This window comes from Delphinus delphis, chromosome 5 (assembly GCF_949987515.2).
Source record: "Delphinus delphis chromosome 5, mDelDel1.2, whole genome shotgun sequence".
Taxonomy (NCBI): domain Eukaryota; kingdom Metazoa; phylum Chordata; class Mammalia; order Artiodactyla; family Delphinidae; genus Delphinus; species Delphinus delphis.
Window position 1 is genome coordinate 76,082,795 of NC_082687.1, and position 21,058 is coordinate 76,103,852.

General features: G+C 40.3%; 1 protein-coding gene across 2 annotated transcripts in view; it reads right to left on the reverse strand.

The window, feature by feature from the left end:
* Positions 1 to 21,058, reverse strand: part of FAM114A1 (family with sequence similarity 114 member A1) — a 65,810-nt gene that overhangs the window by 19,365 nt on the left and 25,387 nt on the right. The window contains exons 5-8 of one of the 2 annotated variants that reach the window (XM_060012695.1): positions 14,586 to 14,699; positions 14,360 to 14,463; positions 11,406 to 11,540; positions 6,486 to 6,638 (exon numbers count right to left, since the gene is read on the reverse strand). In XM_060012695.1, the coding sequence (XP_059868678.1) occupies positions 6,486 to 6,638; positions 11,406 to 11,540; positions 14,360 to 14,463; positions 14,586 to 14,699 (506 nt within the window). Of the gene's footprint in view, positions 1 to 6,485; positions 6,639 to 11,405; positions 11,541 to 14,359; positions 14,467 to 14,585; positions 14,700 to 21,058 lie in introns of both variants that reach the window. The other variant, XM_060012694.1, reaches the window with a different exon arrangement.

Here is a 21,058-nt window from a genome sequence, read left to right on the forward strand (position 1 = left end):
TCTTTTCTTCTCATTAATGATGTTTACGTACAGCTGTGCCCAGTTCTCCCAGGTGATTCATGGTGTGGGAGTTAACACTGGGTTGAACGTTGGATTTAACTGCCTAGTAACTGTGCAACTTTGGGTAAGTTACATAAGCTCCTTGGGCCTCAGTTTTCCCATGTTTTTAATTGAATATATTTGACAGATAACATAGTGTAAATTTAAGGTGTATAACGTGTTAATTTGATACATGTGTATATTGTAATATGATTGCCACTGTAGCGATATTTAGCACCTCTATCACATTACATAATTATACTTTCTTTTTAGTGGCTGAGACAATTAAAATTGTAGTCTCTTAGCAAGTTTGATGATTATAGTACAATACTGTTGTCCGTATGCCTCATACTACACATTAGATCTCTATGGCTTATTTACTACTTTTGCAAGTTTGTACCCCTAAGTAACATCTATCTTATCCTCCCCCCAGTCCCCTGCTAATCACCATTTCACTGATTTTTATGAGTTTGACTGTTTTGAGATTCCACATAGAAGTGATATCATGCTTATCTCACTTAGCGTAAGGTGCTCAAGGTCCAACCATGTTGTTGCAAATGGCAGGATGTCCTCCTTTCTCATGGCTGAATAACACTCTATTGTGTATATATCTCACACCTTTTTTAATCCATTCATCTGTTGATGGGCATTTAGGATGTTTCCATATTTTGGCTATTGTGACTAACACAATAAACATGGGAGTGCATATATCTCTTCAAGATCCTGTTTTTGGCTTCCTCACAAAATTAAAAATAGATCTACCATGTGATCCAGCAATTCCACTTCTGGGTATACACCCAAAGGAAATTTTATGTTTTAAACGGAGAGCCACACTTCATTGTGATCCTTTGTGGGATAAATGAAACAACGAATGTGAAAAACATTGCATAAGTGCAAACAGCAGATGCTAAGTAAATGTTGCTGGTAGCTCTTCTGTCATAGTGGCTGAAAACATACCTTGGTGTCAACCCTGGATTCAAATATCAGCTCTTCGCTTATTAATTATGTGACTTTGGGTAATTTGCTTAACCTTTCTGTGACTCAGTTCTCTTATCTCTAAAATGAGAACTTATACCATCTACCTTATAAGACTGTTTTGAAGGTTAAATGAAATGATGTACTCAGGAGTATTTATCGTGATGGTCAATAAATTATATATATAATGTAAACAAACATATATGTAAGACAGAAAACAAACTTATGGTTACCAAAGGGGAGAGGGAGGGAGGAGTACGGGATTAACAGATACAAACTACTACATATAAAATAGATGAGCAACAAAGATTTACTATACAGCACAGGGAATTATACTTACTATCTTATAATAACTTATAATGGAATATAATCTGAAAAAAAAACTGAGTCACTTTGCTGTACACCTGAAACTAACAAACTAACAAACAAACTTTAACAATATTGTAAAGCAACCATACTTCAATAAAAAAGTGTATGTAAACAAAATATAAATAAATATATAAACAAATATATAAATAAAAAAGTGTATGTAAACAAATATATAAATAAATAAACAAACAAACAAATAAATAAATATATAAATAAAAAACAAATATATAAATAAATATATAAATATATAAATAAATAATATAAATAAAAACAAATATATAAATAAATAGTATGTATATTACAGACATACATACAAATACACTTGCTAGATGTTTTATTGTACTGGGGTTACAAAAGCGTACAAGATACATTTTTCTTCTCAGAGATCTTACAGTCTCAAGGAGGGAGGCCCATGTGAACAGATAACAGCCACACCAGGTGTGAGTGTAGTGACAGTAGGGGGTTCCCAGCAAGGGGGCTGCAAGGCTCCTTGGGGAGGCGAGAGGGTGGGCAGGGATACTGCACAGAGGATGATGCTTAAACTGGTGTGCTCCCTGTTCACTGTCTTCAGAACCCCTCTTTTGAAACTGTCCTTCATAAGCACTTAAAAATTATTTGTACAGATGGTCAGTCAACCTCTGTGAACCTGAAGACCATTTGAATTTCCAAAATGGTCACAGTGCATGGAGAACCATATAAAAAGTGAAGTCTGACTATAAAGTAGTAAAGTTTTAAATTTTCATTCTGCAGGTCAAACACTTGCTCTGGAGGGAGAGCCAGCAGAGAAGCTGCCATACTCTTTGGATTGTGTTTTCATATTGATTATGGCAGTAGACTTGCAGTCCAGACGAGTGAGAGAGTTAAAGAGGGCATCACCGAGGCCTGACACCATTTCCCTAAAAGTTGCCAATGCACATCATCAGGACATAATGCAACTGGCATCAAGGCTCTGAGAGGAAGTTCAGGGGGAAGTCTTCAACACAAAACCCATTAGGCGCCGAGTTCAGCAGGTGGAAGTGATGCTCCCTGCATGCTGGCCGCCCCCACTCCCTTCTGCCCTGACCTCTTCAGAGTCTTCATTTCAGTTCATACACTCATGTTTAGGGCTCGCGGTCCTAGATATGCCCACATCATATCTTTATGCTTCAGATATATTTTCTGAACAGCACTTTTCTCAGAGTAAAGAAAAATGGGTAATTGAATAAATGTTAAAGTACAACGCTTAGTGAAAAAGTATACACACATGTAGGGCCTCTTGGTTTCTCTGTGTCTTCTGCGGGTAGCTATCCTCCAGGAGTGAATGCATTGGGGTTTTAAGATTAGGGCATCTCCCAGGAAGGGTTCTTTTTAGTGAAGTACTCTTTGGTCAGCATCTTTCTATTACAGCATCTCTTTTGCTTCCTCTAGTTCATTCCATTATGCTAGCACGATGTGCATTAAATCTTTACTTCAGTCTGATAATAAATAATAAATAATCATGCACTCCTCAATATTTATGGAATGCTGACTATATGCTTGGCACTGTGCTTAAGCGTTGTCAGGGACACAAGGGTAAACAGTCTGCCTTGTAAATCTTTTCCCTGAAAGGGGGTGTGGGGTGTCATTTTGAGGATTCTTGTTTACTGTTTTGGTTAAGTATTGAGTATAATGACAATAAAAATATCAGTTTTTCCTTAAGATTTATAGTACAGCACGTTGCCATGCCTGTTGCCATCCTAGAATCAATCTAGTAGGTAGTAATGATTCCTTATAATTCTGTACACCCTGTCTAAGTTTCAGCCAGTGGAATGTTAGCAGACGAGATGTGTACCATTTCTGGGTTAAAGTTTTTAACAAATGGGAACGTCCCCTCTATATTCTCTCTCCTTATGCTGGTGGGATGAAGAAGACAACAAGGCCCTAGAGGAGAGTGAAATCCAATACATTAGACTTGGTCATAGGGGAGTCCACAGGGCCAAAGGGATGTGCCCACCGAGAACCCACACTCCCACTTCTAGATCACTCTCCAGGTGACTGAAGTTTCCCTTTCATGATCTGTATGGACCTCTTCCCCAGGCTGTATTCCCTATGGCGGGACCATCCACTGGAGCGTGCACTCCTAGGCCCAAGGGATGGACAAAGGTGGCCGTTTGCAGGGGATGTGGATGGTGCTTGAACTGGGGCATCCTCACTCGTGCCAATGAGGGTCCTTGAAGCAACAGACAGCTGGAGATAAAGGGAAGAGAGCAGGCAGGAAGGTGATATGAAAATTTGAGGAGTCTGAGAATTCTAAATGGAAACCTGGCCTTCCAGGCCATTATGAAAGTACATTTGTCAAGGAAGGATGACAGAATATGTTTTCTTTAACAGTTTGTTTCCAAAACTCTTTAACTTTGAAATAGTTGGTATGTGCAGGGTTGCCAGATAAAATATAGGATGTCTGACTGAATTTGAATTCCAGATAAACAATGAGTGTTTTCTTGGTATAAGTGTGTATCTCAAATATTGCACAGGACATATTTATACTAAGAAAGTATTCATTGTTTATCTAAAGTTAAAATTTTATTAGTCATCCAGTATTTTTATTTGCTAAATCTGACAACCCCAGTAGGGTCTCCATTTGTATTCTTGCCAGGAGCCTGTGAATATTAGGATGGGACTAGTGGAGCCATAAGATGGACAGAGCCCGGCTTCTGGATCCCTAAATGCTGGAAAGCTGCCTGCTGACCAGACACTCATATCTTGGGCTGTCACAGGAGTGAGCAGAACTCTTACTGGTTTTGACCCATATATTTTTAGGACTATTTATTATAACACCCAGTAACTATTATTACTAAGCCAGGAAAAAGTTCTGCATTTCTCACTATAAAAACTACGAAAATCTCCAGGCTGGGGAAAGAAAGCAGAGCTTGTGGGAGCAGTATGCCAACAGAGGGAAATGCCCCCCTCCAGGGACCAAACTGCCTTCCTGGCAACATCAGTCCTTTGGGGCTCTTTTCTAGAGGACTGGGGCTGTTTTACAGCTAGACCTGCATTGGAACCAGCCAGAGTGGAATGTCTCTCTACCACCGTGATAGATTCAAGGGGCCATGCTCCCCTGTAATGTTTTCAACAATAATAACATGTATATATAAGAATGCAGATAAAAATAAAATGTCATCAACATTATATATGCATATGCACGTGTATGTAAAAATGGCAGCTAACGTTTATTGACCACTTATTATGTATTAGGCATGCTGCAACTAGCTTCACATGGATTATCTCATTTAATTCTTTTAATAATTTTACGAAGTTGGTTATCATTCCCATTTCATCGATAAGGAGATTGAGGTAAGACAGGTCCAAAACCATACAGCTACTGAGTGGCATTTGATCACAAAATGTCTGACCCCAAACCCTGATTTTGTAGGGAAAAGTTTGTTTTTTAGTGGAAAACTACATTTTCCAGATCACACTTTACCAGATTATTGGATTCTGATTCCATGGGAGTAATTTTATAACTCCGTAAAATGTAGATAGCTGATAGCAGTGCAAAACAATAACGAATTTTGCCCAGTGGAGGGACAACCTCTCCTTCTATGGAAAAACCAGGTTTGTGTCCACTTGTACATTCATTTCAAAATTGCTTTATTTCATATGAATTTGTGCTTCTTTGGCTTTTCCTCTGAACCAGTTATAACATCTGTCTGGTTCTTTCATTTAATTAATGAGGTAAGTAAATTCTTTGATTTGTGTTCACTTGGTATCTGCATGAGTCATGATTTTGCTTTAAAAAAATGATCCGTTAACAGCTTAACCACAAGACTGTCAGTGATGGCTGATGGATAACGAAAAAGGAAATAAACACAGAGTAACTTGTAATTCTGTAATCTTGTATGTGTGTGTGTGTCCATCCTGTTTGGTTCTTCGTTACCTGTTATATGGCAGAGGTCATCTTTCCCTGACTAGGTGGGCTTCAAGAATGTCTCAACCCCCCAAAGTCCAAATGTAAGAAGACAAGGCCAACAGAGAGTTAAAAATCACTGTTCGCTTCTAAGGCTTACTTCCAAGTTCAGCCTCCTGTCTGAGGACCTGCCTCTCCCCCAAGTAAATGTCACTGGGATGGCCCATGGCCCCTCCCAGCAAGTCCAGAGGGTACTGCCCTGTGGCCTTCACTGCAAAAACACCCCAGACTACAGTAAGTCTGACTCACAAAAAGAGCAGTATATACAATTAAATGAGTTAATAGTTTTAAAGTGCTTAGATTAGTGATTATATAAATGACATATAAGTGTTTGTTAAATAAAAACACACACATTTGGGGACGGACACACACACACACACACACACACACACACACACACATCCTTTTAAAAAAAAAGAAATCACCAACAACCCTGCTGACTTCCACTATTCATGTTTGTTTTCTTGGGATCAGACAGTGTGAATGTGCAGGGCTGTTAGGTAATTTCCCAGAGCTCTGTTCAGGAGCATCACTAAATAGAGCTTTAATGCCCAGTAAGATAATCCTGCCCTTTGTGGCCCAGGCATTCTAACACATGGGTGAATAAATAACTATATCACCCATGAAACTAAATATATTAGAACCCTGCAGTCTGGGAGAAATACCAGCTGCTCTGTCTCCGCTGGGTAGGAATGAAGACATGGCCTGGCAGGGCACCTCTGATCTGGGTACTACATCGAATGGAGGCACAGGCCAGGTGCTGACAGCCAGGGTTTGCAAGGCCTTTTGGGCCGTGAGTTGGGGGTGGTGATGACTCCTATCATGCTGGCCCTCCTGGGGCTGGTGAGGGGGAACAGCTAGGCACAGGATAGAGAGAAAATAATATGGAGCCTGAGGGGGGTCATCAGGCTGGACAGTATCTGTGACCTCAGCACAGTAATGAGGCTCTAGAAAGGAGGCTTTCTTTCGTGTTTAAGAAGACGTATTCACTCCAGGTACTTCTAATGTAGTAGACAGTCCTCAGACCCCAAATGTGGGAGATGAGTACAGGGACCCTGTTTGTGTGTGTGCGTGTGTGTGTGTGTGTTTTTAATAATTTTTTTTTTAACATTTAAAAAAAAAAAAAAAGAAGACGTATTCATGAGCATACTACTTCAAATGACCAGGACAGACATACCTTGCTTTCGCTTTCATTGGACAGAATTTCCAGGGCTTCCAGGTGTGACAAACCCTGATACTCATCAAACAGCATCCCGTAGTGTGCGGTCCTCTCGGCCGTGAGCTGCTGTGCCAGCCTCTGCTTCTCCTTCTCCTTGGCTTCCCGCAACATCTGCACAAATACACAGTGTTTGTACATTAGGTGTACGCTTAAAAGCCGCATTTCCTGCGGAAGATGTTGGGGGAGATGAGCACTGACTTGGTACTTGTGAAGAGTAGGTTTTAGTCACTGTGGAATTTCTAAAAAAATGACTTTTTGCATTGATTTTACTCACAAGTTTTTACATAATATTCCACTTTGAACTTTTCATGTTCATATGTACACAGCAAAACAAAGCAAAAATTCTACACCCAGGAAGAGGATTGAAAAGAAGCAAAACAAAAGCTGAACAGTGGTTTCTACTGAAGTGTTTTCCATGTGTGTGATTAATCTTATTTTTAAAATGTCCAGATTTTCTATAACGAGCAAATTTTACTTACACTGGGAAAGTTGAATCTATTGTGCCAGGATTAATTGCAACTTGTGCACCTAGGCACTTCAAAGCAAAAATAAGCTGGTCTGATTTTATTTGAGTTATTTAAAAATTTTGTGTGTGTGGTTATTAAACATCTTTGATGAAAATGATTAATAAAATATAAACTCATAGTGTATTCCTCACCAGATACTTAATATTAATATAAATAAGAATGTTAGCTTATCAGTTCTTTGATAAGATTGGTTTCTAGAAATACTGTGAACCGAGTTCCTCTCCAGGTTGATCATTTTTCTCCAGTTATTTTTCTGCTGATTAAATAATAAGACAGTAAAATAAACGCAAGTCCACCAGTTACTCCTAATTTCCTGCCTTTGTTTTCTTCGATTCTAAGCATCTTTTATTTGATTCCTCATCAAGGTGACAGTGGCATTTAGTTTATAGGGTTCTTTAATATCTGTGAAGAGCACCATAAATGCACTGGCCACCACAAGGTCACAAGGGGAAGATCATGAAATAATAGATTTTGGTTTTTATTATGTGTCAATAAACAATCAGCTTCACTCTCCTTTTTGGTTCTTGAGGTTGTTAACCCCAAACCCACCAGGCTGCAGACAGAATTCTCCCTCCTGCCTGTCTTTAAGACTAAATAAGTATAAGATCTGAAAGTTTTCAAAACAGCCCCATCAAATCATCCCTGGGAATTGTTAACATTTACAATAAAACCCAGCTACTCCCACGGATCTCACTGGCTTGGTGGTGGTGAAATAAAGTAACAAAGTGACACTGAAATTGCTTTCTTTCCTACACCAACTTCCATCTCTAAATTCTGATTCAGGTTAGAGGGAAAAAGGGATGCAATAAAAGGTAAAGGGAAATTGTCACTTTGGAACGATGTGGATTCACCCAAGAAATGAAGAGTGAAATTAAAGTGGCCTAAAGAAGAATTAACTGGCTTTCGGGGTGCTGCTGCTACATTCCTTCCGGAGAAGAAAAGGAGATTGGTTTAAATAGCAGTGAGTGATTCTGGCGTGGAAGACTTTGGGACAGAAGGGCAGCTTTGGAAACTTACACCAGTGGGATCTGAGAATCACCCTGTCCCCACGTTATTCAAAGAGTAAGATAGAATGCATGAGAAACTTAGGGAGGGCATGCATGAACATTTCTGATGTCTAGAGTTATTTAGTGTGGATTAGGAAAAACGTAACAGATGTCCCTCTCTCAGTTGATGGCAGCTTCATCCTTGTAGCTGCTCAGGCAAAAACCCTGGAATCATCCGTGCCTCTTCCTTTTATGTCATACTCCATACTCAGTCCACCAGGAACTCTGGATTGACCTTCAAACTACACCCAGAACCAGCCTTCATCACCACCTTCATGGCTTCACACTGCTCTGAGCCACCATTATCCTTTGTTTAGATACGTGCAAATGCCTCCTGAGGAGGCTGTGAGAGGGGAGCATAAATGACCAAGAGCCCCGAGGGTGCGCTTTGAAACCCACTCTTCATTTTCACTGAGGTCATGCCTCTTACCACCTCCCCCTGCCAATCACTGGTGCAGCAGGGATGTTAGGGCAGACCTTCTCCTGAGAGACGGAAACTCCTGTCAGTGGACTTTGGCTGAAGGACTCTCCCATGGCTTTGCCAAACCTTCCTTAGACTGCACAGCAGTCTAGGATGATTGCACCCAGTCTCCTTTCTTGTTCCCCTCCACTGGGATCAGACTTGCATTGTGGTCTTATGGCTCTCCCCCAACTCCCACAATTTTCTCTCACATTGTCATTTCTACCAATAAAATCCTTGCACGTTTAAACTTACCTTGGCATCTGCTTCCGGGAGGATGTAGGCTGATACACACTCTAACTGGCCTCCCTGCCCTTCACCCTCCCCCCAACCTAGTCTGTTTTCAACACCATAACTAGAGTGATACTTTTAAAATCAGATCTTGTCACTCCAAAACGTTGCAATGGTCTCCCTTTTTCACTAATAGTGAAGTCAAAGGTTCTTACAAACGCCCTCCACAATCTTCCATCACCTGCTCCCCATGACCACACTGGCCTCATCTTCAGCAACTCTCATCCTGGCTCACTCCTCTCCCACCACACAGCATCCTTACGCTTCCTTGTTCATACCAGACACTCCTGCCTCAGGGCCTTTGCACAAGCTGCTCTTTCTGCTTGAAATGCGCCTCACCCAGATTCTGCATAGTCAAGTCTTCATCTCCTTCAAGTATTTGCTCAAACGTCATTCATCTATCTTCATGAAGTTCTCCCTCACAATCTGACTTAATACTTAACCTGCCCCTCACTCCCATATTCCTGATTACCCTCTTTCTGCTCTACTTTTTCTATTTTTTTGACAGCACTCATCATCTTCTAAAATATGAGATACTGTTTATTGTTTGTTTGTCCCTCCTCACTAGAGCAAATCTCCATAATGCAGGGATATTTACTCATTTCGACCACTGATGTATCTCAGGTGCTTAGAACAGTGCCTAGCACATAGCGGACATTCAGAATGCATTGTGGAGTGAATGACCGAATGAAAAATTACTGTTCGGAAGGAAGCTGAAGTGGGCAGTGGCCCCCCACGTATTTTTCTCCCCTTTCTATGAGGCTGGAAGTAAAGGATTTTAAGATGGTGGAGCCACAAGACGTGGGCTGCCCACGAACGCTAACGCTATAGGAATGAAAGATAAAACGTCTTCATTTTAAGCCACATTGATACTTGGGTTATTATTATTATTTTTGGTTTTGTTTTGTATTTGTACAACATCTAGTGTTAATGTCCTGATTAATACAAAATCTATTTTCTTCTTTAAGGATCAGGAGGGTGATGGTCTAGCTGATCCTACCAAGTCCCTACCTGGGCTATAATATCACAGTGGTTATATGTGGGTTATTCTGGAAGAGCCAAGAAGAAATAACCTAAAAATCAAACTTTTCAGGAGCTGCCACTCACCTGTTGCCAGTGATAGCTCTTTCGTGGCTTCCCAGCACTGAGCCATGGGAAGATGTGTTTGTCCTGCCTGTGAAATTTGTAAGATCCTGCATCTGCTGCTCCTGATTTTGATAAGACATAGAGAGACCTGGTGTATCAGACTCTTAAGGGGGAAGGGGAAAAGGGGCATGATTGACACTATGGGGTCTGAGCTGGTCATGTGTCAACTGAAAGAGCAAGTTCAGTATTAGAGTTTTGTATTTGGAAAATAAGATAAACATTATTTTTAATTTTACTGACTACTGTAAGTAAGCAAAACATAGATTAAATTCTTCATACCATATTTCTCAAGGAGGAACACTTTAGAGCTGGAAGTATGAGAGGAGAAGTCTAGCCTTGCACATAGTAAGAGAAATATAAATTAAAATTCCAATGAGATACCATTTCTACCTATCATCTTGATACATAAAAAAGACAATGACCACAACTAACATTCTTGGGTGCTAACTATGAGTCAGGTTCTATTCTAACTCATTTCATCCTCACAACAAAGCTATCAGTAGGTATTGATGTTCCCAGTGTACAGATGAGTACTCTGAGGCACAGAAGGGTTAAGTCGTCTGCTCAAGGTCATGTAGCTAGAACGTGGTAGAGCTGGAATATAATCGTAATATAGACTGAATGTTTGTGTTTGCCCAAAATTCTTATGTTGACACATAATCCCCAGTGTGATGATATTTGGAGGTGGGGTCTTGGGGAGGTGATTCAGTCATGAGGGTGGAACCCTTACGAACAGGATTCATGTCCTTATAAAAGAGACCCAGAGAGCTCCTTTGCCTTCTTCTACCATGCGAAGAAACTGTGTGAAAACGTCTGTCTATGAATCAGAAAGCAGGCCCTTACCAGACACTGAATCTGCTGCTATTCTGATCTTGAACTTCCCAGACTCCAGAAGTTTGAGAAATAACTGTTTGTTGTTTATTAGCCCCCCAGTCTGCAGTATTCTGTTATAGCAGCCCGAATGGACTAAGACAAATGGCATCAATGGAATCATCCTCAAGAAATTATTAAGTATAATTTATACTTAATAAAGCAAGGTACAAAGGAGCATGGTTAGTTTGCTAACATTTGGTTGAAAAAGTTGGTATGTATATATGTGCACATGTATATATATGTATATGTTTAGCTACATCTATCTATATAGTCATATCTATATCCATATCTATAGCTATATCTAAATCTGTCTGTATAATGTCTCTGATAGAATCCGTAAGAAGTTGTTAACAATGGTTGTCTCCCATGATGTGTGGCTGGGGAAAGGGGTGTATTAGAAACTCAATTTTCACTCCCTGATATTTTGTGTCATTTGAATTTGACATGTGCTTTAAAACATCTATTTAAAAAGGTAAATAAAAATGTATTCACTTTATTGACTGAAAGAACGAATCACAAAAGTACATAATCCCACCTGAGATAAGGAAACGGTTCTCTCCATGAGTGTCTTGGTCCGCTTAAAACCTGGGTCACTTTCTGCAAGGACGTTCATAGTTTTCTTGCCAATGAATTCCAGAGCATCAAGACCACCTGTTAAGACGCTTTTACCCTGCCAATGAGATAATTGCATGAGATTAGGTTTTCATGTTTTGCTGTTCCGAGGCAGTCAGCACCTCCTAGACTGCACTATCTTCAAATATGAAAAGCAATATAAAGTCACAGTTTTTTCTCATCAGATGTATCATCCATTTAATCCTATTTTCTTTTCCGTGGAAGAGCGTATGTCATATAACTTTGTAGGACATGCAATGTTATTAAATAAGGATGCTTAAGAAAACCAAAGCACATTAGGGATTAATTTTATTGGCTGTGTGTATGAATAGATATGTTCCTAAGACAAAAAATTAATAGGTGACCCAATTGCTGTTTTTGTTTGAAAAAATTTTAACCCAAGTAGCAGAATCATTTGGAACAGTCTATAAAAATGTCAAATACTCTTGCCAGTTTAGGGAATTCTTTAATATAGGGCCCTAGAGTGTAGGACCCTCAGGCTGTTTCAGTGGCTCTTGCATACTTTCAGAAAGTAGCAATAACCGCCTATAATTAGTATTTTCATGAAATAAGACAGGTTGATTCCATGTGCTTCTGGCTTTAGAAATTGTTCTATTATGTAGTTAACCACTGCAAATTCCTTTGCCAGTCACTGTTTCTCTTTCTAAAAAAAAGAGTAAAACAACCAAGATTTACTCACATAAACTTACATACACATACACATACACATACACATAACATACACATACACATAAACATACAAACAGAACTGCTTACATTTCTTTGCAACATCTTCTTTGCCTATACCCCAACTATACAACTACAATTACAATATGCATATATCTGTGTTTTTTTCTCACCTTACATGAGTTTGCATAGGTTATATTTATTATTACATTATTCTTTATATGCATTATCCATTTTCATAATTGTCACTTCAACAGCAATATTTGATTTCACTGATTAATATGCTTTATTAGTCATCTCCATCTTGAACATTTAGACTGTTTTCCGATTTGGGAGCCAATCAATAATCACACTACAAAACAGATTATTATTATTATTATTTTTGGCGGTACGCGGGCCTCTCACTGTTGTGGCCTCTCCCGTTGCGGAGCACAGGCTCCGGACGCGCAGGCTCAGCGGCCATGGTTCACAGGCCCAGCCGCTCCGCGGCATGTGGGATCTTGCCAGACCGGGGCACGAACCCGCGTCCCCCACATCGGCAGGCAGACTCTCAACCACTGCGCCACCAGGGAAGCCCCAAAACAGATTTTTAAATGCACATATTTTGGGAGGACTAGGGGATATCAGCAATTCACACTTTTGCATAATTTGATTTACTTTCTCCTAACATCCTGTGAGGGATTACTTCAGTAGAGAATAAGATGGGAGAAGGAAGGATGAAGGGACTTTGAGTAAGGGCAGACTTGGTGGGGGAGCGTCTGGAGCTTGGGTAAAGGGAGAACCGGAAGGTTGGAGAGCGCACAGAAAGGAATGTGAGGATGCTGAGAACAAACTCAGAGGGCCCTGCCTCGTAGCTCAGGGAGACCATGGATTTACTTCCTTTTTTTTTTTCTTTTCTTTTTTTTTGGCCGTGCCTTTGTAGCATGAGGCATGTGGGATCTTAGTTCCCTGACCAGGGATCAAACTCTCTTCCCTTGCATTGGGAGCGTGCAGTCTTAGCCACTAGACCACCAGGGAAGTCCCCACGAATTCACTTCTTACGCCAGAGGTAATGAAAGTGCTCTGCCCCATCCCCAGCCCTACAACCCTCCCCACACACCTGCCGTGGGCATACTGGACTTGTACTGCTATCCGACTCCTAAAACATACTTGCTGACCCCCCTTCTCCCTGCTTAGTCTAGAGGACCTCAAGTATCAAGGAAAGGAACAGTCATTTCCTATTTCTGGCATACCCTGACCTGAAGTCTGGCTAAGACACCCCCATACGTGTGTCCACAGCCCCCTCTTCTTCCCATACAGCATTGCATTTGATAACTGTTAAGTTGCCTCCACCTTCCAGGATGTTATGCCCTCTTCCAGCTTATGCCCAGCATCTAGCATAGCTCTTGGGATATAATGAAAGCTAATTACCTTTTTTTTTTAAATGAATGAATGAATAAATTGGATGTGAGCCATATTTCTTAAAAAACTAGTTATTTGGTTTCACATAGCAGAAAGTAAATCTTTTCCTTCTGATCCTGAAGACCAGCTAACTGCCTTATCTCAGTTGGGGTGCATCCCCCTTTTTTCATTATTCATTAGTGTTTTGTTGTCAATAACAAGCTTCTTAAGCTTCTTTAAAAGGAAGGGGCCTGGGAAGGAGGGATGTGTATTAGGGCTATTCAAGGAAAGAGGAGAGTGGGAATTGGGAGGTAGGGATGGAGGAAGAATGTTGGTCTTAGTTATCTGGAAACACTTTAGTAACATGTTGGGGAATGTTCCTGATTCTTTACTGATATATATATATATATATATATATATATATATACCTGAATCACTTTATAATTTTTCAAATTGAAGGTTAAGAAACATAGAGCATCTCAGAAAAACAGCTCTAAGAAAGAGCCCTCTCTCCCCGCAAGCAGAGGCTGTCCTTGCAGCCATTGGAAAGGACACTGTTATATCAGACTGAACAATGTTCCTTCTAAGCAGCTCCCTTCTTTTAAACATAAAATATATTTCATTTTGTTCTTATCATTTTGGTTCCAAGGTCACGCCTACTCCGTGGGAGAAAGCATAACAAAATCATAATCCAAAGTTATGAGCAAGACCATCTTTTCTCTGATGTATCTAGGTCACTGGTAAATAGAAATATCAAAAAAAGGCACTGGCAGACCTCAGGGAAAACAGAGGAAGCAGCCAACGACTCACTGTGTTCTGAACCGCATTGGTGATGGCTGACAGCATGCCCCGAGACCCCGATGAAGGAGAAGTGAGCGGGCTTTCTGCAGGCCTCTGATCTGCGGCTGCAACTGCTACTAAAGAGAAAAACACCCTTTTAGAGTTCGTTTTGCTGATGTGAACTTGGAACTCTATTTGTGCACGTGGTGTAATGCAGCCCAAGTCCAAGAAATCCCCAAATAAATGCGCCACTCACTGTGAGGGATTTCATTTGCAGTATCAGGTTGGGCCCCTTCGGAAGAGGCAGAATTCACACTATGAATCCGGAGGGTGGCCCCTGCTTTTTCCTTGACCGCTGTCAACCCATGACCTGTCAGGAAATAAAATATGGCTCATAGATACAATAGAAGCCCACGGTCTGCAGGTTCCACAGCTCATCTCCCAGAGCTCTTCTTGTAAGCTGTAGGTGTATATCCTGACTGTGAGAGAACGTGGTGATTAACAGCACAGACTTTGCGAGCCCTCAGATGTGGGTTCCAGTTCGAGCTCAGTTTCACCATCACCCAGCTGGGTGACTTTTGAGAAGTTACCACCTCTCTGTGACTCAATTTCTCCACTGTGTTGTTGTGAGGAGCAAATAAGTGCGTGTACAGGGCTCCCAGATGCTTTATTAGTCCCTCTTACTTCTCACACTATCTAACTAGCAACCTGGGGTTTCCAACCCAAGGTATTATCTGTGAATGGTATCCCTGTCTTACCCTCTTTCCTCTTTTCTAAGCTTCTCAAGGCAGGTACGTGTCATTCATTTTTTGATTCCTTGTAGGCCTATCCTATTGTAGGTACTCAATTACTACTTGTTGAATAGAAATCAGCTGAGCCTTAACAAAGTGTCAGTCATTCCTTTAGTATGGTCTGTATGTGTGAGAGCAGGGTCTGGAGATGACATGTCATGATCCAAAGGCAAGCCAGTGGGAAAACCAGAAAGGGCACTCAACAGCTCTGATAGTTATCTTAAGCAGTAACAGTCCAAACACAAGATGTAAGAATAGTCGGCCAGGATGAGGGGCACTGATTTTACTCTATCTGAGCCGGGACAATCCCTATAATTCCCTGGAGCCCAGCACAGTGTGCATTCAATATCAATAACTGTTTAGTGAATACAGAGCTGACCTTCTCATTCACTACCCCCGCCCCGCCACTGACACATACACACAAACAAACTTTGGCTTGACAGAGAAATAGCTCTGTCTACATTTTATTTTGGAGCCATTTTTTTCTCCTTAGAAAACTAATAGTCTAGTGATGTCCTAAGTGGCTGTTTGAATTCTTGGAGAAGCAGCCTGGGCTGCCATCGTCACAGCACTCACCTCTCCCTTAGTGCTCGGGGAGAAAATGAAAGATTCACTCAGGACCCTAGGCAACCTCAGGATGTTAAAACCCAAGGCAGCAGCAATATTAATATCTGGGGGAAAAAGGCCCAAGTCACAGCAGGATTTGAGAGCCAAAGAGAACCATCTAGTTGTAGAGGGCACCATTCAAATGACTGACCGTCCATCTCCTGAATAAGAGAAAGACATGGATGAACCCCAAACCCAAAGAGTCATATTTCATCAATCGTAAGCTTGCTTATCAGAGGGGTCTTAACTTAATCACGGCACCGAAATTTGCCAAACTGATAGAGGACTAATTAAATCCAGTGGGAATCACCTGTTATTATACACTATCTAGAAAACACTGAAACTTAGGAAACAATATTTACAATGTTTACAACATTAATTACATACAGAAACATATGACTATATTCATGTGTAGATCATTAGACACAGTCCAAATTCATTACTGAGTTACTATTTTTGTTTGTTTGTTTGTTTTGTTTTTTTTGCGGTACGCGGGCCTCTCAGTGTTGTGGCCTCTCCCGTTGCAGAGCACAGGCTCCGGACGTGCAGGCTCAGCAGCCACGGCTCACGGGCCTAGCCGCTCCGTGGCAGGTGGGATCTTCCTGGACCGGGGCACGAACCCGTGTCCCCTGCATCAGCAGGCAGACTCTCAACCACTGCACCACCAGGGAAGCCTTATTGAGTTACTTTTAAAAAAAGATGCACTATAACTGCTAAAAGTAAGACTTGATTCTCTCTAGCTTCCAATTAATTCAAAGCATTTCAACGGAAACTCACTGAAGTTTCAGTAACACATGTAAATTATGGGATATAATTATCTAACTTTATTATATACTGAGCTCATATTCCTCGACATCCTTTAAAAGCACAAATATTTTCAAAAAGGAAATAATGTACATCCAAATCTCCATCCATGATTCTCATTTAGATTTCTGAGAGCTAAAATCAAGGGATAAATGAGTTTCAGAAGGCTGGTAGGCATCTGCTATATCTTCTTTGTGTAAACTGTACAAGAGAGATGATTCCATATCCTTCCCTGAGACCATTCAGGGTTTAATGAACTTCACTGTCATTACCTCCTCTTTCACCTCCTCCATCCCTTTGCAGGTTAGAGCCATGTCTGAATCTTTTCCCGGGGAAGAACAGCTTCTCACCATCTCAGCTTCTCACAAATGACTGTGGATATGTATGCACTACCTGCCTCTAGAAAAATCGCTTTGTTTCTGGAAGGAAATATCATTTTACGTGTATAATAAGTAGAATGTGTCTTTTTAACAGACATGACAATAGGCTGCTACTCCACCTACACACACACACACACACACACACACACACACATACACACACATACACACACAAACATACACACACTATTGAGGTATCATGGATGTACAAGGATTTGCACATATTTAAGATTCCTCCAATTATATTTTCTAATTAACAGTTCTTTTTTTCTGAGTTCTTCTGTTAGTGAAAGTACATCTTTAACTACATTCTACTAGAAATATAAAGCTATGGTTTTTCATAGCTAAGGTTTAGACTCTATGCCACACCCTACTTTGAAGAATAACTTCTAAAATTTTACTTAGTGTGACATCTAGTGCCCAGACAAGGAAGTAATTATACGGAGCCACTGCTGCCTTTTGACTGAGAGCGATTCATTCTCAGAGATACTGATTTTGTTCTACCAATAACAGAGAAAAACAACCAATATGAATAGTACTACAGGGTAGAGTTCATGGATTCATTTCTTCACATGTCGTCATGAACTCTAAGTATCCCCAAGAAATGAACCCATCCAAATTCTATCGTTCTAAAGACGGAATATCCTCTACTCTTTGACTTACTGCAGTAAAAAGGTGAGTACTGCAAAGAAAGTAAGATAATACATGCCGTGATACTGTATCATTTAAAAACAAATGTTAAATGATTGGCTGGTGTTTAATTTATCATCCATACTCTAGTGGAAAACACCCTAAACTTAGGAGTCAGGAGTCTTGTGGAGGAATTTTGGTTCCATCAGTTATTAGCCATGTGGTCTTGGTGACCTTTCTGAGTCTCTGCTGCTGTGTCTTCTCTGAAAGGAGGTTTATAACATCTACCTCCCAGGGTTTTATAAGGTCACTGAGAAGAAATATGTGAAACCTTTGGTACTGGTCAACATTATTGAGCACTTACTATGTCCCAGGCACTGGACTAAATATTTTCAGTGTAGTAAATTATCTTATTTAATCTTTTCATTATGAAGTAAGAGATACTATTATGCCCATTTCACCATTGATAAAACTGAGACCTGGTGATGTGAAATTACTTGCTGAAGGTCCCCAAACCAATAAGTGGCAGAGGCAGGATTTGAACCCCATATTTCTGACTCTAAAACTCACTTGCTCAATCACTATGTTATGTTAAGAAAGTCTTACATGCCATTTGTAGTTGATTAAATGTCATTTTAGTCCCATTTCTATAACTCCTTGGAGATCAGATACTTAATCAGGAGCTTCTTCATCTTTAAAATATTGGTTTATGTTAAAATTAGCTTGAGTTACCTTACCTTGACCAAACAGCCAGGTGAAGGTCACCCCTGCAGTGAAACCTTCCTCTAACCCTGGCCCTCCCAGCTGTGCCTTGGGTTGGCACAGCTTAATGTTTTTAGGATAATCCCTGTGCTGTGCAGGCACGGATCCCAAGACACTGTGTGGTGCTGTCTTCTACCTCCAGTTTAATTTTTTCTCAAAAATTATTTACCAACCTCGCTTCTTGTTGAGAAGATCAAAACCCCATTGAAGGGAGGTCTCCCCTCTCTCTGGAGGATGAAAATAATCTGTTGTTGGTGGGAGGGTCTCTCTGACCAAGTGGTAACTTAGGGGAGCAAGAGTAGTTCTACACAGCACCCTGGATGACTGGGTAGCCTTATGGGTACTTTCTGCTGGTCCCTTATGATAAAGGACCCCCCAGGAGGGCAGCAGCTAACTTGTTCAGAGGGTTCTCCCCTTTTAGGTTGCTTTAATCTTTAATATACCGTTTCCTTCTTTTTCATTTCTTTCTTTTTCTTTTTAAAAGGTGGATATATAGAAAAGAAACTTTAAAAAAATCCCATAATCTCATTTCTCTATATGGTTGATTTCTAAAAATAAACATTTATTAGGTTAATCTATATCAAGGTACTGTGAGAGTTCATTATAACATTTTTGCAACTCTTCTGTAGGTCTGAATATTTTTCAAAACAAAACTTTTAATTAAAGTGATAAAAAATGTAAAATTAAATAAATAAGTAAAAATAAACATTTATAATGTTAGCAAAATCAGAGTATAGAAACATAGACAACAGAAGGTGGGCCAGCCTCTTTCTCCCTAAACAGCGCCTATTGACCTAACAGTCAATACAGTCTATGAGCTTACAGGGGCCTATGGAATGATTTAAGACCTGAAAAGAAGTATTGGTTCTAAAAGACAAAAAAGAAAATTTGTAAATTAGAAATTAAATAATATTTACTTAAATGTATTCAAAAATGTAATACTTGGTCAACTGGTCAACTATAGTTCAAGTAAATTCAACTCTTCCACAGTTATATACAAATTACATATTTAATGAGGGATGTGGGTGCATTTTATTATATTTGTTGTGATATGAGGGGGACTTCCAAAAGGAGAGGGCTCTTAAAAGACTTAAAGGGGCCCTGCCTTCCTTCCAGTCCCACCCCCTACACCCCATTTCCTTCTAAGGATAACAAGTCTGATTTGTTTCTTGTTGATTCCTTTCAGGGAAAAGTTCTGAAAAGCACATCCCTACATATAAGTGTCTTGGACCTGGCTTCACCATATACAGTGGAGGTCTCAGCATGTGTAGGTGGTGGTGGAGGCTGTGTGTGCTGCCTGGGAGCCCAGTGCTCCTTCACCCCTGCTGACAGCTAGCTCTCAGCTAAACGCCTCCCTTTGAAATGCCCTTCACCAAAGGGAATTGGCTCCTTCAAGACTGTACTGTAATGACTGGTCAGTGGGGAAGTTGGTGATACAAAAGCCTGGTCCTGTGCCTTATGCCCTGGGACAGCTCTGAAGAGTCATCCCAACCCCCAAGCTCCCTGTGGGATGGGCTGTGGCCTCTGACGCAACTGCATTGCAGCCCAGTTCTTGCAAGGCTTGCTCCTGAGGGTCCTTCCTAATAAAACTCCAGGACACTCATCCCTGCCTCAGTTTCTCCCCGGGCATCCGACCTAGGACACTGATCTACCTCATTCTTTTTAATGGTTGCATAGAATCAGAATTCCACTGAATGGCTCTGTCATGTTTCACATTCTCTGTGGATGGATACTTGGGTTGTTTCCAGTTTCTCATATATGCCTGGTGAACTCCCTCAGCTCTTTCAGGTCTCTGCTCAAATACCATTTCATTAAGATCTACCCCACACCACCTTTTTTAAAAGCTTAACCTGTACTCCTGGCACTACCTTATATTTTTCATAGACTTAACACTTTATAACCCTCTCTATAATCTTCCTACTCATTATGTGTATTGTTTAATTTTTAAAAATTTTAATTTTTTTGGAGTATAGTTGATTTACAATGTTGTGTTAGTTTCAGGTGTACAGCAAAGTGATTCAGTTATAAATATGCATATAATCATTCTTTTTTAGATTCTTTTCTCATATAGGTTATCCCAGAATATTGAATAGAGTTCCCTGTGCTATACAGTAGGTCCTTGTTGGTTATCTATCTTATATATAGTAGCGTGTGTACGTTCATTCCAAGCTCCTGATTTATCCCTCCCCCCAACATTTCCCCTTTGGTAACCATAACTTTGTTTTTGATATCTGTAAGCCTGTTTCTGTTTTTGCAAACAAGTTCATTTGTTTCAGCCTTTTTAAAAATTAGATTCCACATATGAGTGCTATCATAAGATATTTGTCTTTGTCTGACTTACTTCACTTAGTACGATAATCTCTAGGTCCATCCATGTTGCTGCAAATGACATTATTCCATTCTCTTTCATGGCTGAGTAATATTCCATTATATAAATATATACCACATCTTCTTTATCTATTCCTCTGTCAATAGACACTTAGGTTCCTTCCATGTCTTGGCTATTGTAAATAGTGCTGCAATGAACATTGGGGTGCATGTATCCTTTCGAATTATGGTTTTTTTCTGGGTATATAACCAGGAGTGGGATTGCTGGATGTATATTGTTTATTGTCTGCATCCTTCCACAAGTCTGTAAACTCTACTACAAGGTCTTCATCTTGTTTACTCACTGCTTTACCTCAAGTGCCTAGAATAGGGCCTGGTAAGATATGTCTTTGCTGAGTGAATTCCATATTGAACATATACATTAATGA